General features: G+C 55.9%; 1 protein-coding gene across 16 annotated transcripts in view; it reads right to left on the reverse strand.

Moving 5' to 3' along the window:
- Nucleotides 1-6552, reverse strand: part of B3GNTL1 (UDP-GlcNAc:betaGal beta-1,3-N-acetylglucosaminyltransferase like 1) — a 215372-nt gene extending 208820 nt beyond the window's left edge. For 6 of the 16 annotated variants that reach the window (XM_055101988.2, XM_063599517.1, XM_063599514.1 and 3 more), the window contains exons 1-3: nt 3567-6552; nt 499-615; nt 301-400 (exon numbers count right to left, since the gene is read on the reverse strand). In XM_055101988.2, the coding sequence (XP_054957963.1) occupies nt 301-400; nt 499-615; nt 3567-3626 (277 nt within the window). In that variant the 5' untranslated portion in view covers nt 3627-6552. The other 10 variants (XM_034943217.3, XM_034943218.3, XM_034943216.3 and 7 more) reach the window with 5 other exon arrangements.
- Nucleotides 6553-13856: the final 7304 nt, after the last annotated feature.

Here is a 13856-nt window from a genome sequence, read left to right on the forward strand (position 1 = left end):
CGTGTGCCACTACGCCCGGCTAATTTTTGTATTTTTTGGTAAAGATGGGGTTTCACCATGTTGGCCACGCTGGTCTTGAACTCCTGACCTCAAGGGATCCGCCTGCCTTGGCCTCCCATAGTGCTGGGATTACAGGTGTGAGCCACCACACCCGGCCTCTACTAGGTTCTTAATAAGTGGTATATCCAATTACCACCAGGATACTTTTTGTCAGTATTTGAACAACATGAAACTGTTTCGGTACGTAAGTTGATAAGAAACCACGAATTATAGTTTAATAAACTAAGCATGTTTACTTACCGCCTCTAGGAGAAGGAGAATCGTGCCCCCCAATGATCACGTGGACACCGGAATCTTCCAGCTTCACTCTCCATTTTTCAATGATAGCCCCAGACTTGTCCTGAAAGCAGAACGCTGGCAGGTCAGGAAACTTCCCTCCGAACAGTCAACCGTTGCTTACACTGGGGCTGAGTCACCTGACAGGAAGTTCCTACAAACCTTACTGGCATCATTGAAAACAGACAGCTCCATGGTACCTTCAAAGTCCTGTTGCAAAACAGACCTCAAACATTCGTCCAGCCACGGTTCAGCATTGTGGACTGGGAGGATAATAGACTGGAATTCAAAAGAAATGGATTAATACAAGTGTGAAAACTTAGTTCCCTTTCCATGGCTCCAATTTACCTCCCCTTCACCACCCGCACATATGCCGTGACAAACAAAAGGTGTCCACTCCTTTTCTCCAGGCTCTTAACATGCTTGTAAGATTCTTTATGTCTTAGCTTTCCCTGAACTGCCTTCTATATGTTTTTGAAAGTGAAAAAAAAACTGAAAGGACTTTGGGAGGCTGAGGTGGGCGGATCACAAGGTCAGGAGATTGAGACCATCCTGGCTAACATGGTGAAACCCTGTCTCTACTAAAAATACAAAAAATTAGCCAGGCGTGGTGGCGGGCGCCTGTAGTCCCAGCTACTCGGGAAGCTGAGGCGGGAGAATGGCGTGAACCCGGGAGGCGGAGCTTGCAGTGAGCTGAGATTGCACTACTGCACTCCAGCCTGGGTGACAGAGCAAGACTCCGTCTCAAAAAAACAAAACAAAACAAAACAAAAAAACTGAAAGGCATCAAGTTGTTCCCAACTCAATGGTAAATCGTGAGTTTTCCAATCACTGATCAGAAACATCATTTTGGTTGAAACAAGTATCTGGGTATCTTCCAACTCACTCATGAAAATAACTGGTTGGTTAGTTTTTTTTTTTTTTTTTTTGAGACCGAGTCTTGCTCTGTCACCCAGGCTGGAGTGCAGTGGCTCGATCTCGGCTCACTGCAAGCTCTGCCTCCCGGGTTCACGCCATTCTCCTGCCTCAGCCTCCCGAGTAGCTGGGACTACAGGCGCTGGTTGGTCATGTTCTAGGTGCAATAAGCATTTCGGCAAACCATGTTAGAAAACCTGCAACAAAGTAACCCCTTTAAGTAAGCCCTCGCCCACAAAAAACAATGTTTTAACAAAGTATCGGGCAGGAGGTGTTCAAAGAACCCAGCTGAGCAAATGGGAGGCCTGACGTCCATCTCTCGATTCCTTTGTCCTACACTTCGTTTCGGGCTAGTGTAGCTAGTGTCCTTTTCTCATTGTCCTTTTGTCATGAAGCCCAAAACAAAAATTTATAAAGTGGGATGGAGTAAAACCAGTGAAATTCAATGCCAACAAAACAACTGATTAGAGGAGTTAAGTCTTAATTTCATACATTATAATATTAAGTGATACGGAGCGATAGTTAAGAGATTAGTCTGTCCTCACCCTTAATTTATATCCAAAAAAGAAAAGTTGAAATTGTGTTGAAAACACAATTTAGTCAAGTTCTTTACAAATGAAACCTCACTCTGTCTCTTCCTGGACTTAGCTTTATAAGAATAAAAGTTCTGGCCGGGCGCGGTAGCTCACGCCTGTAATCACAGCAGTTTGGGAGGCCGAGGCAGGCAGATCATCTGAGGTCGGGAGTTCGAGACTAGCCTGACCAACATGGAGAAACCCCGTCTCTACTAAAAATACAAAATTACCCTGGTGTGGTGGTGCATGCCTGTAATCCCAGCTACTCCGGAGGCTGAGGCAGGAGAAACGCTTGAACCCGGGAGGCAGAGGTTGCGGTGAGCCGAGCTCCCGCCATTGTACTCCAGCCTGGGCAACGAGTGTGAAACTCCATTTCAAAAAATAAAAATTAAAAAAAAAAATAAAACGAGTTCCCTAATTTATTTACAAATTTACCTTAGTTTGGATTTACTTAGAGGAAAAGAAGGAAATAATTTTTCTCAAGATCTACAAAATATAATGTTTCTATCAAAGATAGACCTTGATTCACCTGTTCCCAATTTTAGTAAGACTGGAATAGAAAAAAGGCTGGAAAAAACAGACAAACAAACAAAAAACAGAAAACATGCTGAGCCTTTGGGCGACTGCTAATCCTACATCCCTGTGGTTGTTCCCTGCATCCGCCTATTGGCTGGGTCTGAACCCTGAGGGCCTTTGCTCCAGCCTCTGCCGGAGCACAGGGAAGGTGTTCGAGGCTTGTGGGCAGGTTTTTAGGGCACGTGTTTGGGGTAAGTGTGCTGGGCACACAGGCAGGTGTGTGGGCACGGAGGAGGTGTGCAGGTAGGTGTGTGGGATGTGTAGGCAGGTGTGCAGGGCAGGTGCACGGGCAGGTATGGGGCACGGGCATGTATGCAGGACGCAGAGCAGGTGTGTGAAGCAGGTGTGCAGGCACAAGACGTGTGTGTGGGGCATGGGCAAGTGTGCCGGGAATGTGTGACGGCAGATGTGTGGGGTGCGGGGTTGTGTTGGGGCACACGGACAGGTGTGCAGGCAGGTGTGGGGCATGGGGAGGTGTGCAGACCAGGTGTGTGGGGTGCGGGAGCGAGGCAGGTGCGCGCAGCAGGTGCGCGGGGGCGAGTCAGGAGCGCGGGGCACGTGTGTGGGGTGTGGGTCAGGTGCGCGGAGGCGGGGCAGGTGTGCGGGGGCGGGGCAGGTGTGCAGGACAGGCGTGCAGGGGCGCAAGGCAGGTGCGTAAAAGCGAGGCAGATGCGCAGGTGCGCGGACCAGGTGTGTGAGGTGCGGGGGCAGGTGCGCGGGGGCGGGGCAGGTGCGCGGGGGCGAGGCGGGGGCGCGGGGAAGGAGCGCGGGGCAGGCGGGCGGGGACGAGGCAGGTGCGCCGTCCGTCCACCCCACGACCAGGTGAGGGCGAACGGGGAACTGCCTGAGCTCCGAGCCCGGAAGCTTCAAAATCAGAACGAGGAAGGTCGGTGAGGAGGCCACGCCCGCGAGACGCGGGCAGGAAGCGCAGCCGGAGCTGCAGATCTCGGCCGCGCCCCGCGGGCTCCAATCCCGAGCGTCCCCCGCACGCGCAGCTGCGCTCGCCCGCGGGGCCTAAGGGCTGCTCAGGGCGGAGACCCCGTAGGTGAGCCCGAGAGGCGGTGCGCGGCTGCGAACCCCGGAGCGAGAGAGGACTGGAGGGCGGGGTGAGGGGACGCGAGGACCCAGCCTGCGCGGCGGGGCACCCTCCCCGCTGGCACCTACCACGTGGGCCTGCATGGCCTGGCGCTCCTCGGACGCCCCGCCCACGCCGGCTCCGCTCATCCCGCCGCTTCGGCCTACGGCGCCTGCGCGGGCGGCACCAGGAGGCGGGTCCGAGGCCAGGCAATCTCTGATTGGTGCAGAGCGGCGTCCATAGGGGTGGGCCTCCCGGCGGGGCGTGGCAGGAGCGGGGCTGCTCGGCGCGGGGCGGGGCCGGGAGGTCGCGGCCTCAGTCTTCCGCCATGGGCCACGCCCTGGTCCCGGGTCACCTCTCGGGGCCGCCTCCTTGGCCCGTGGAAGCCTCCTGCTCTCCCCTAGGGCGCGCGTCACAATCTGTGGTCCCCCGTAGACGCCGCCGCGGGGAAGGCGGGGCTGTGCGAGGGCGCCGCGCTGCAAACCCAAGCCAGGCGGCCTGGAGGTTGCTGTAAAGCCTCAAGCAAGGCTGACGTGTAAAAGAGTCGTTGCATTTCACCCGGGCTGTGGGCTGTGCTACCTGCCCGGGGAGGACGAGGGGACTGCAGGGCGTCCTTTCAGGCAGACGCGGTAGGGAGAGCAGGGCGTGCAGGACACTTGACGGCCCCAGGAGAGGGGTGAGGCCCTGACCCCACCGGGGTGTCATCCAGGAGGAAGGGTGCCCGGGGCGAGGTCCCCCAGGAGAAGTGCCCAGGCCTGAGGCCTTGACCCCACTGAGATGTCCCCCCAGGAGGAGGGGTGCCCGGGGTTAGCTCCCCTAGGAGGAGGGGTACCCGGGAGTGAGGCCCTGACCCCACTGTGAGGTCCCCCAGGAGGAGGGGTGCCCGGGAGTGAGGCCCTGACCCCACCGTGAGGTCCCCCATGAGAAGGGGTGCCTGGGGAAAGACATGACCTCAGTAGCTCCGGGTACCCTCCACCTTTGCCCTCATTTCCGCCTCCGCATGCAGCCTTGGGAACTGCAGGGCTGGGAACCCGGAGAAGGCGGCCGGGCTCTGGGGGAGCTCAGAGGTGGCCTTCCCTGCCAGGAACACAGGCCAGGCCCCATCCCTATCTAACCTTATACTTGAGGAGCACAGAGCGGATATCTCCAGATTTGAGTCCTGAACGCGCGGCCGGGAACCCTAGCAGTTCTGAACTTGTCAAGGGAGCAGCCTGCCATGAGGGGTCTCCCAGGCGGCTGTGAGGCCTCTGGAACCTCCCTGCTTGGAGGAGGTTGACTGGGGACAGGGCCGTGGGGGTCAATAAAAGGACTGCTGCCATTAGCCCTGGGCTGCCTGCACACACAGATTAAGCCCACTTGGGATTTGTTCCAGCTGATCTGAAGTAATGAGTAATTCACAATTAATGAGCACGGCTGTAAGCAGCCCTTCCTGGACAAATCCTTGGCTGTCCAAAACTAAGATTAAATGCAAATCATTCTGTCAATTAACCGTTACAACAAAGCCAAACTTCTGTTAAGCATCACTTCATAGATGATTTTTTTCCCCTTAAATTGCCTCCTTGTTTGCAAAGCCTGTTTTACAAGTGGAGTGCTTAAGTCACATGAGTGAAAATGCAGCCTTATTTACCGTTCAGCAAAAGCTATCTGAGAATTTGCTTCCAGGGACCTCATGTTCTCCAGAGGTTGGGGTACTAGGAATCATTTCATTGTAAAGGACTCGGTAAAAAGTAGCCCTGTAGCTGCCAGAATGCGCCGTAGGCTCATGATAAGGTAGGTGGTAAGGGCCAGAGGTCAGGGGTCACAGATGGCTTCTGCCCCTCCACAGCACATGGTGTCCAGAACTGGGCTTGCCTCTCACCTTCCTTCCTGTACATTTCCTGGTGCCAGAAATTTGCTTTTCACTGACTTCCCCCTAATTCAAATTTGATTAGAATCTCCTTTTTGGGAACATTCAAAGTGCCAAGGTGCGTTTCAGAAATGCAGGGTTGCAGAGGTGGGGTCCTGAAATCCAAGGGTGGTGGGGCCTGAGATCACTGCCCTCGCAGTAGGAAGATCCTCGGGGAGAGGCCAGCAGAGGGCCTGGACAGAAGGCACTGACACTGTACCCTGGAGAGAGACAGGAAGGAGGACCTGGGGCCTCAGAGCTGGCCGGGTGGAGATCGTGTGGTCTTCGTTCAGAGGGAAGTGAGGTGCTGATGAAAGATGATTGACGTCACGTGGGCACCAGCAGAGGAAGTGACACAAAACGCCCCACAGCTTTGGGTTCACTGAGTGGGCAGTTGTATTTATTTATTTTATTTTATTTTTGTAGAGATGGGGTCTTGCTGTTGCCCAGACTGGTCTCGAGCTCTTGGCCTCCCAAACTGCTGGGATTACAAGTGAGAGCCATTGCGGATAGCCAGTTTTCTTTATTTTTAATTGTTGTTTGTGCAAAAGGTTTTGGCGAATACTGGCTATATTCAGAGGACTCAGTACCAGTTGCCAGGGGCCTGGAGTAGGTGCTGTGGTCTCAATGTGTGTGTCCCCCCAAACCATATGTTGACACCTAACCCCCAAGGCGATGTGGTTAGGAGATGGAGCTTTACGGAGGTGACTGGGCCGTGAGGGCTCTCCTCTTATGACAGACGAGTGCCCTTCAACGACACTTGAAGGAGCCCTTTTGTCCCTTCCTCCACGTGAGGACACATAGAAGTTACCATCTCTGGGGAACAGGCTGTCACCAAACACCAAGTCTGCTGGCGCCTGGATCCTGGACTTCTCAGCCTCTACAACTGTGTGCAATACATTTCTATTGTTTATCAATCACATGGTCAGAGGTATTTTGTTACAGCAGCACAAATGGACCAAGACATCAGGCCTCCAAATCGAAGAACTGCTCAGCAGCCTTCAGTGCTGGGTGGGGAGACAGAGGTTCCCTGCAGGTCCCCACAGACAGTGTTAGACTCGGTGCTGGGTGGGGAGACAGAGGTTCCCTGCAGGTCCGCACGATGGTGTTAGACTCGGTGCTGGGTGGGGAGACAGAGGTTCCCTGCAGGTCCGCACGACGGTGTTAGACTCGGTGCTGGGTGGGGAGACAGAGGTTCCCTGCAGGTCCGCACGACGGTGTTAGACTCGGTGCTGGGTGAGGAGACAGAGGTTCCCTGCAGGTCCGCACGACGGTGTTAGACTCGGTGCTGGGTGGGGAGACAGAGGTTCCCTGCATGTCCGCACGATGGTGTTAGACTCGGTGCTGGGTGGGGAGACAGAGGTTCCCTGCAGGTCCGCACGGACGGTGTTAGACTCAGTGCTGGGTGGGGAGGTTCCCTGCAGGTCCGCACGACGGTGTTAGACTCGGTGCTGGGTGGGGAGACAGAGGTTCCCTGCAGGTCCGCACGACGGTGTTAGACTCGGTGCTGGGTGGGGAGACAGAGGTTCCCTGCAGGTCCGCACGACGGTGTTAGACTCCGTGCTGGGTGGGGAGACAGAGGTTCCCTGCAGGTCCGCACAACGGTGTTAGACTCGGTGCTGGGTGGGAAGACAGAGGTTCCCTGCAGGTCCGCACGATGGTGTTAGACTCGGTGCTGGGTGGGGAGACAGAGGTTCCCTGCAGGTCCGCACGGACGGTGTTAGACTCGGTGCTGGGTGGGGAGGTTCCCTGCAGGTCCACACGGATGGTGTTAGACTTGGGGGACACTGGGTCCCCAGTAAGAATGATTCTGGTGTGAGTGCAGCTAGTGAGGGCTGAGTTCAAGCTTTAAAGACAAGAGCCCGACGGGTTCCTGCAACAGCCTGATCCCCTAGACCTTCGTGTGTCCAAGTGTCCAGAGGGGATGAACCTCAACAGACCTCGTTCGACCTCCCCTAGGCAGTGGGTGCTGCCTGGAGGGCAGGGTCGCTCGAGACTGTAGGAGACTCCGCACGTGGTGACCATAGCACCTCCATAATAAGGCAGCCCGTGAGGGCAGCCTGGCTGTTCGGCGGTGTGTGCACTGAGGTCATCTCTCCTACTCTGTCTCAGCTATTTAAAGGCTGTGACTCACCATGTGGATTTAATGACTCATTAAGGAGTTGCAGCCCATGCTTTTTAAAAAAGTAATCTACAAAAAAAAAAAATGAAAAAGTCTTCAGGACAGTAGACTAAGTGCGGATGTGGTCCCTCGAGTTCCATTTTTCAGCCGCCCACATTCCTGGGATTCAGACCTGTTGGGGATTGTAGGATTCTAGTTGCACAGGGAAACCTGGAGTCGATTCAGGAGGATAATTCTGAGCCGGGGGTGGGGGTACCGGCCTGGAGCTCCGGGGGCTACGGGCTGATCCTACGAAAGGAAAGTCAAGCCTGTGAATTGCAGAGCCTGGACAGAGAAGTTGAGGTGACGGCGTTCTGCAGATCCGTGAAATTCTATTACACGTCAGAGGGAAGGGACGGCCTCATGTGGCCCCTTGGAGGGACCAAGCCCTACCCAGCGCCTTGCCGAAGGCAGCACGCAGTCAGTGTTGGCTCCACCCACCTGCACCGTCAGGCCTTCTGGAAAGAGAAGGAGATCCGACTGACGGAGCGTCTCCAAACTTCCAAGCAAATATTACCTCGTTAAAGCCCAGTGCCACATGACTGACCTGGAGCCACAGCCTGCCCTCCTTCCCTGGGCCTGCAGGAAGGGGGAGGTTCCTGTCACCAGAACCGTTCCGTCATCAGCCGGGCAGATGCTGGCTGTGGATTCTAGGTGAGCATCAAGTACCAGGGACCATGTTTGTCTTGGATTCCCCTGTCCGGCCTGAGCCCAGAATGCAGAGCCGGAGTCAGGGGCTTGCACATGGAGCGTTTCACGCCCAGGAGGCTGGGGCAGAGGCCAGGAAGGAGCGGGGAGGGGGCCAGGACCTGCGTGCTCTGCTGAGGGTCCACATCGAGGGCTGGACCCTGGACCTCCACGATCCTGGAGAATTCTCCATCCGAGCAGCGAGGAGCCCCTGCTTGTTGTCAGCCGGAGCTGCGCCTCGGGGCTTCTGCTCTCCTGGCCCTGGGGTGGTGACTGCAGGTGTCCCACAGGTGTCCCGAGGCCTGAGGCTCTTCTCACTGCGGAGGCCACCCTGCAGGAATTGGAGTTAGGACCCGGAGGGTGGGACAGGCTGACTCAGAGGAGCCAGCTCTCAGGTTGGCAGGAGGAGGAGATGCACAATGAGACGGCAGCCTCACCTCCAGGGGACGGCCCCGCAAGCCGGAGCTGCCCTGCTGCACACTCAGCACTCGAGGTGGATTTGGAGGTGACCTAAGCCCACAGCTCTCCAAGTCTTGGGGAAATCTACAGTGGATGGCAGGTGCCTGCAGACGCCGAGTGGGTGCGGCCCCAGTTACGCTCAATGCAGGGGCACCTGTGTTGTTAGCAGCTGATGTGGACGGGAAAGGCCTGTGCTGAACAACGTTCCGTGTTCAATTAGACACTCTCCTCCTAAACAGGGGCGGAAGACGTCTCATGGGGGTTCCAAGCGTGATTTATGGAACTCACTCCCATGAGATAACACAACATTTTTCACACGTGGGAGAAAGGGCTGGGCTCGACTGGTGCCTGAGTGAATGCTGAGGATAAACGGGAAGCAGGACATTCCAGGGCACCTCTGCGTCTTGCATGAGACCTTGTGAGGGCCCCGTGGTGCCCCTGACGTCACTGTTGAAGGTGGAGCCGCCCCCGCTCTGCCTCGGCCTCCCTCAGATGTCCTCCCCAGCTGGCACTGCCAGCCCACGTGGAAGACAGCTGCCGAGAAGCAGGTGTGATGCCAGCCTGTGGGAGAAGCCACATCTGGACAGTGCGTGAAGCCAGTCCAGGGGCCACACCGGGACCTGCCCTCAGCTCTGCCACGTCCTGGCCAAGTGGCCCTGGCATGCCAGCCCTGGTGTCCACAGAGGCATCCATTCCTCATGGCAAAGTGGAGTCAAGTCGGCCGATGCAGGCGAGACACCTGGCCGGCCTGGGGAGCCGCACCAGCTCTCCCCACATTGCACTGCTGACTGAGGGGTGCTCGGTGCCGCGGCTTCACACGGTCAGTGCACAGACATGAACGCTGGACTGAGAAGCCGCCGCGTGCACCTGGCCCGCCAAGTTGCCAGGGAGGCAAGGGTGGTGTTGGCGTGGATGACCGAAGGAGCTGGCAGCCCAGCCGTCCCCGTGACTGGATGGAATCCGCAAGCATTCCTGGGCATCCACTCTGGGAAGGGCTCGGTGCCAGGGCCTAGGGTAGTTTTCAAATTGCAGGTTGTGGCCAGTATACCAGGGGTCATGGGGTCAGTACACTGGGCTCTGACTGGCAATTCCTAAAGATAAAGTGTGAGTCTGTCCGGTATAGTAAGAGCTGCATTGATTTGTAAAGCTTGTGTTGGTTTTGCACGTTCTATGCCAGTGTGCGCTGGACCGTGATAGAAAGCGCATTTCTCGCTGTGGTGCCTGCCACAGTCTGGAGGGAAAGATGAGTCCGTGGCTCTAATGTGGGGTGGTGGGTGCGGTCTACACAGGGAGAGCGAAGAGCCCACGTGGAGCATGAGAGGGGCCGGAGAGGCTGGGGCAGGGGAGCCCGGGCCAGGTCCTGAGAACAAATGGGGTTATTCAGCTCCTAAAGGTGCAGGACTCAGCCCAAAGTCCCTGGCGACCCAAAGAGGTCCATGTGAGTCTGATGTGGCTGTGGAAGGCGGGGCTCACAGCAGGCTGCTGGGGCACCATTAATGGGGGAGGGTCCTGTCCCCAGCGCATACGTAGACGGCCCTTCAGAACCTGCTCAGTGGTCAGGGCGGCCGTGCAGCTGCACCCCGGCCTGGTCACCTGTGCTGTGCCCAGCAAGGAAGATGCCCCCGCTCAGCCCGTCCATGCACCCTCCAGAGGCTGTCAGCTGCCTGAGACCCACACTGGCTCTTGCAGGCTAGAGGAGAGTTCAGTGGCCATTCAGGCCTTGTCACCATGGAAACCCCAACTTTGGGTACCAAAAGCCTGAATGTACAAATTCATGGAGTATGGCCTGCCTGGTGCCAGTGGGTCTTTGTGTTTTTCTGGGGTGCCAGTGGGTCTTTGCGTTTTTCTGATGCCCTCTGAACTCTTAGGTCCCGGTTCTGGCGGATTTGGCCCAGGCACCCCCAGCCCCCAGGTAGGAGGCACAACCCTGCTCCCAATGCCCAACACCTGCCCCCAATGCCCAACACCTGCCCCACACACCTGAGGTACCTCCTGGGCGTCCCACACCAGGACAGGCCTGGAGACTTCCAGCCACCGTCACCTGGCACACCCAGCACCTGCAGATCCACCACCTTAAAACCCACCTCTACTGCCCCATGTCACGGTCCCTGCAGGGCCAGGCCTGCCTGGCACGTCCACCCCAGGTCTCCCTGCCTCACCCTCTTGCGTATCCACAGTGAACAGGGGCATCTTTCCAAAATGCAGATCTGGCCGGGTGCGGCGGCTCATGCCTGTAATCCCAGCACTTTGGGAGGCCGAGGCAGGTGGATCACATGAAGTCAGAAGTTGGAGACTAGCCTGGCCAACATGGTAAAACCCCGTCTCTACTAAATGTATAAAAATTAGTGGGATGTAGTGGCGGGTGACTGTAATCCCAGCTTCTTGGGAGGCCGAGGCACAAGAATTGCTTGAACCCGAGAGGCAGAAGTTGCAGCAAGCTGAGATCTCACCACTGCACTCTAGCCTGGGCAACATAGCAAGACTCTGTCTCAAAAACAAACAAACAAAATGCAGATTGAATCCAGGCTCACCTGGTGACAGGTGTCCATGTCCCCACCCTTTCAGGACAGCGTGGCTGCTGTTTTGTGGGTGGTTCCAGCCACCCAGACCCTGTCCTTCTCAACACCCCCTCATTAAGGTAGGACCCTAAAGTGAATTCCTCCTTGTCCTTCAAAGCCAGCCTCCAGCATCACCTCCTCTGGGATCTTCTCTGACTTCCCAGTCGGTTTCAGAAGCCTCTGATGACCCCATGCGGAGGAGACTGCTCCCCTCACCGCTGGCACACGGCAGATGCTCAGTAAGTGTCGTTCAATGACTGACTAAATGTCTCATAATATCCTTCATAAACAAGGGCCTGATGTGGATTCATAAATGGGTCTCTCACAGTTTAATTGGTGAGACTCTGTTGTATCAGACAATGAAGGGTTAAAAGATAATATTCAAAAGAGTAAAATCATGACACACAAATATAAAATGAACACACATTGATATGGTTTGGATCTGTGTCCTCACCCAAACCTCATGTCAAACTGGGATCCCCAGTGTCAGAGGCGGCCCCGTGGGAGGTGACCGGATTGCGGGTGGACCCTTCATGAAGGGTTTAGCACCATCCCCTTGGTGCTGTCCTGGGACAGAGTTCTCTTGCGATCTGGTTGTTTAAACGTGTGTGGCCCCTTCCCCCTCTCTTTTCCTCCTCCTCCTGCCGTGGGAGACACTTGCTCCGGCTTTGCCTTCCGCCGCGAGTTGAAGCTCCCCGAGGCCTCAGAAGCAGAAGCCACCACGCTTCCTGTACAGCCTGTGGGACCCGGAGCCAGTTCAACCTCTTTTCTTTATAAATTACCCAGACTCGGCCGGGCTTGGTGGCTCATGCCTGTAATCCCAGCACTTTGTTGAGACCGAGGCAGGCAGATCACGAGGTCAGGAGATCGAGACCATCCTGGCTAACACGGTGAAACCCCGTCTCTACTAAAAATAAAAAAATTAGCCGGGCGTGGTGGCGGGCGCCTGTGGTCCCAGCTACTCGGGAGGCTGAGGCAGGAGAATGGCGTGAACCTGGGAGGCGGAGCTTGCAGTGAGCCGAGATCGCGCCACTGCACTCCAGCCTGGGCGACAGAGCGAGACTCCATCTCAACAAATAATAATAATAAAATAAATAAATAAATAAATAAATAAATAAATAAATAAATAAATTACCCAGACTCAGGTATTTCTGGATAGCGATGCGAGAATGGACTAATACACGTATTAAGTCAGAAGTTTTATTTAACTTATTAATTCATGAGGGAAGCAGGAAGATACTAAAACTGGTTCAAAGGAAAATCCACAGGTTTAGGCAATCGGGCTGAAACGAACTTGCTAATACAGTTGTCCCCCGTATCCCCGACTTGAGTTGTCTGTGCTCAACCCCGGAAAACAGGTGAGTACAGCACAGTAAGATACCTTGAGAGAGAGGGAGATGCCACATTCACATAATTTTTATCACCGTAGATTGTTATAATTGCTGTTTATGATTGGTGATTGTTAATCTCTTACTGTGCCTATTTTACAAATTAAACTTTATTAAAGGGCTGTACATATAGGACAAAACATAGTCTATACAGGGTTCAACACTATCCAAGGTTTCAGGCATCCACTGGAGTGCTTGGAACGCATCCCCCAAGTCATCACCAAACCAGCCAATATCCACAGGGCCTGAAACCTCCCCTTTGGATTCTCTCTTCCATTGGTGGAAATCAGCCGTGTCTCCACTGACAAGTGTCATTGCACCTCCATGGGCTCCTGTGTGTGGCCGTCACCTTTCTGGTGTGCAGGGAACTGTCTCACAGCTCCATTAAAGATGAGGAAGGCGCCGATCACTGCAGCACCAGAGAACCCAGGGGTTCGCCTGGCCCTCCACCGAAAGGATGCCCAGAAACCTTCTCACCCATTTTAATGTCTTTCCCACATTTTCCTGATGAAGACTCAGCACAGACGCTCACAGCATCATTGGGCACAACTGGGTCTGGCGGCAGAAGGCCCGGGGGATGCACGACCCCCTACTGAGGCAGTTGTGCGGTGCTGGGGAAAGGCGGAGCACGAGGGCTGGGCTCTGGCCGTGGGACCCACCCAGCAGTCTCCCCTCTGGGGCAGGGAGGGGCAGTGAGAGCGTGGGGAAGGCAGGGAGGGGAGCCCAACGGTCCACCCTGGGAGGAGCCATCAGCCCCCATCCCTCAACCAGGCGTCTCCACGGGCCACCAGGGCCATAAAGGCAGGTAGGACCCACACCTGCTGATGGGGAACTGCACCAGCAGCCACCCAGAAACCCGAGGCCTGTACGGTATTCCGTGCCGGGGAGGGCCAGCACCCGGCCCCCAGCTGCTTCCCTGAACCCCACGGTCTGAGGCTGTGTCAAAGCTTCCCCAGTGTTTCCTGGAAGATGCTCCTCCACGGATCCCTTGCTCCTGCCCATCTTGCTGGGCCAGGAATGCAAACTCCAATGGCTGCCCCGGGGTCGTTTCTCAGGGGGGTGTGCACGGGTGTGTGCAGGGGTGTGTGCACGGTGACCGATGCCTCTCTCTGGGACGAAGAGCTGGCACACTGTCTGCCTGCTGTGCAGCAGCGGCTTCCCAGAGCTGAGGGCCTCTCCTGTGGGCAGTCCCCTGTGTGGGCAGCATCTGTCTGAGCCCCCGCACATCGCCGCTGGGGAAG

Source organism: Pan paniscus, chromosome 19, assembly GCF_029289425.2.
Source record: "Pan paniscus chromosome 19, NHGRI_mPanPan1-v2.0_pri, whole genome shotgun sequence".
Taxonomy (NCBI): domain Eukaryota; kingdom Metazoa; phylum Chordata; class Mammalia; order Primates; family Hominidae; genus Pan; species Pan paniscus.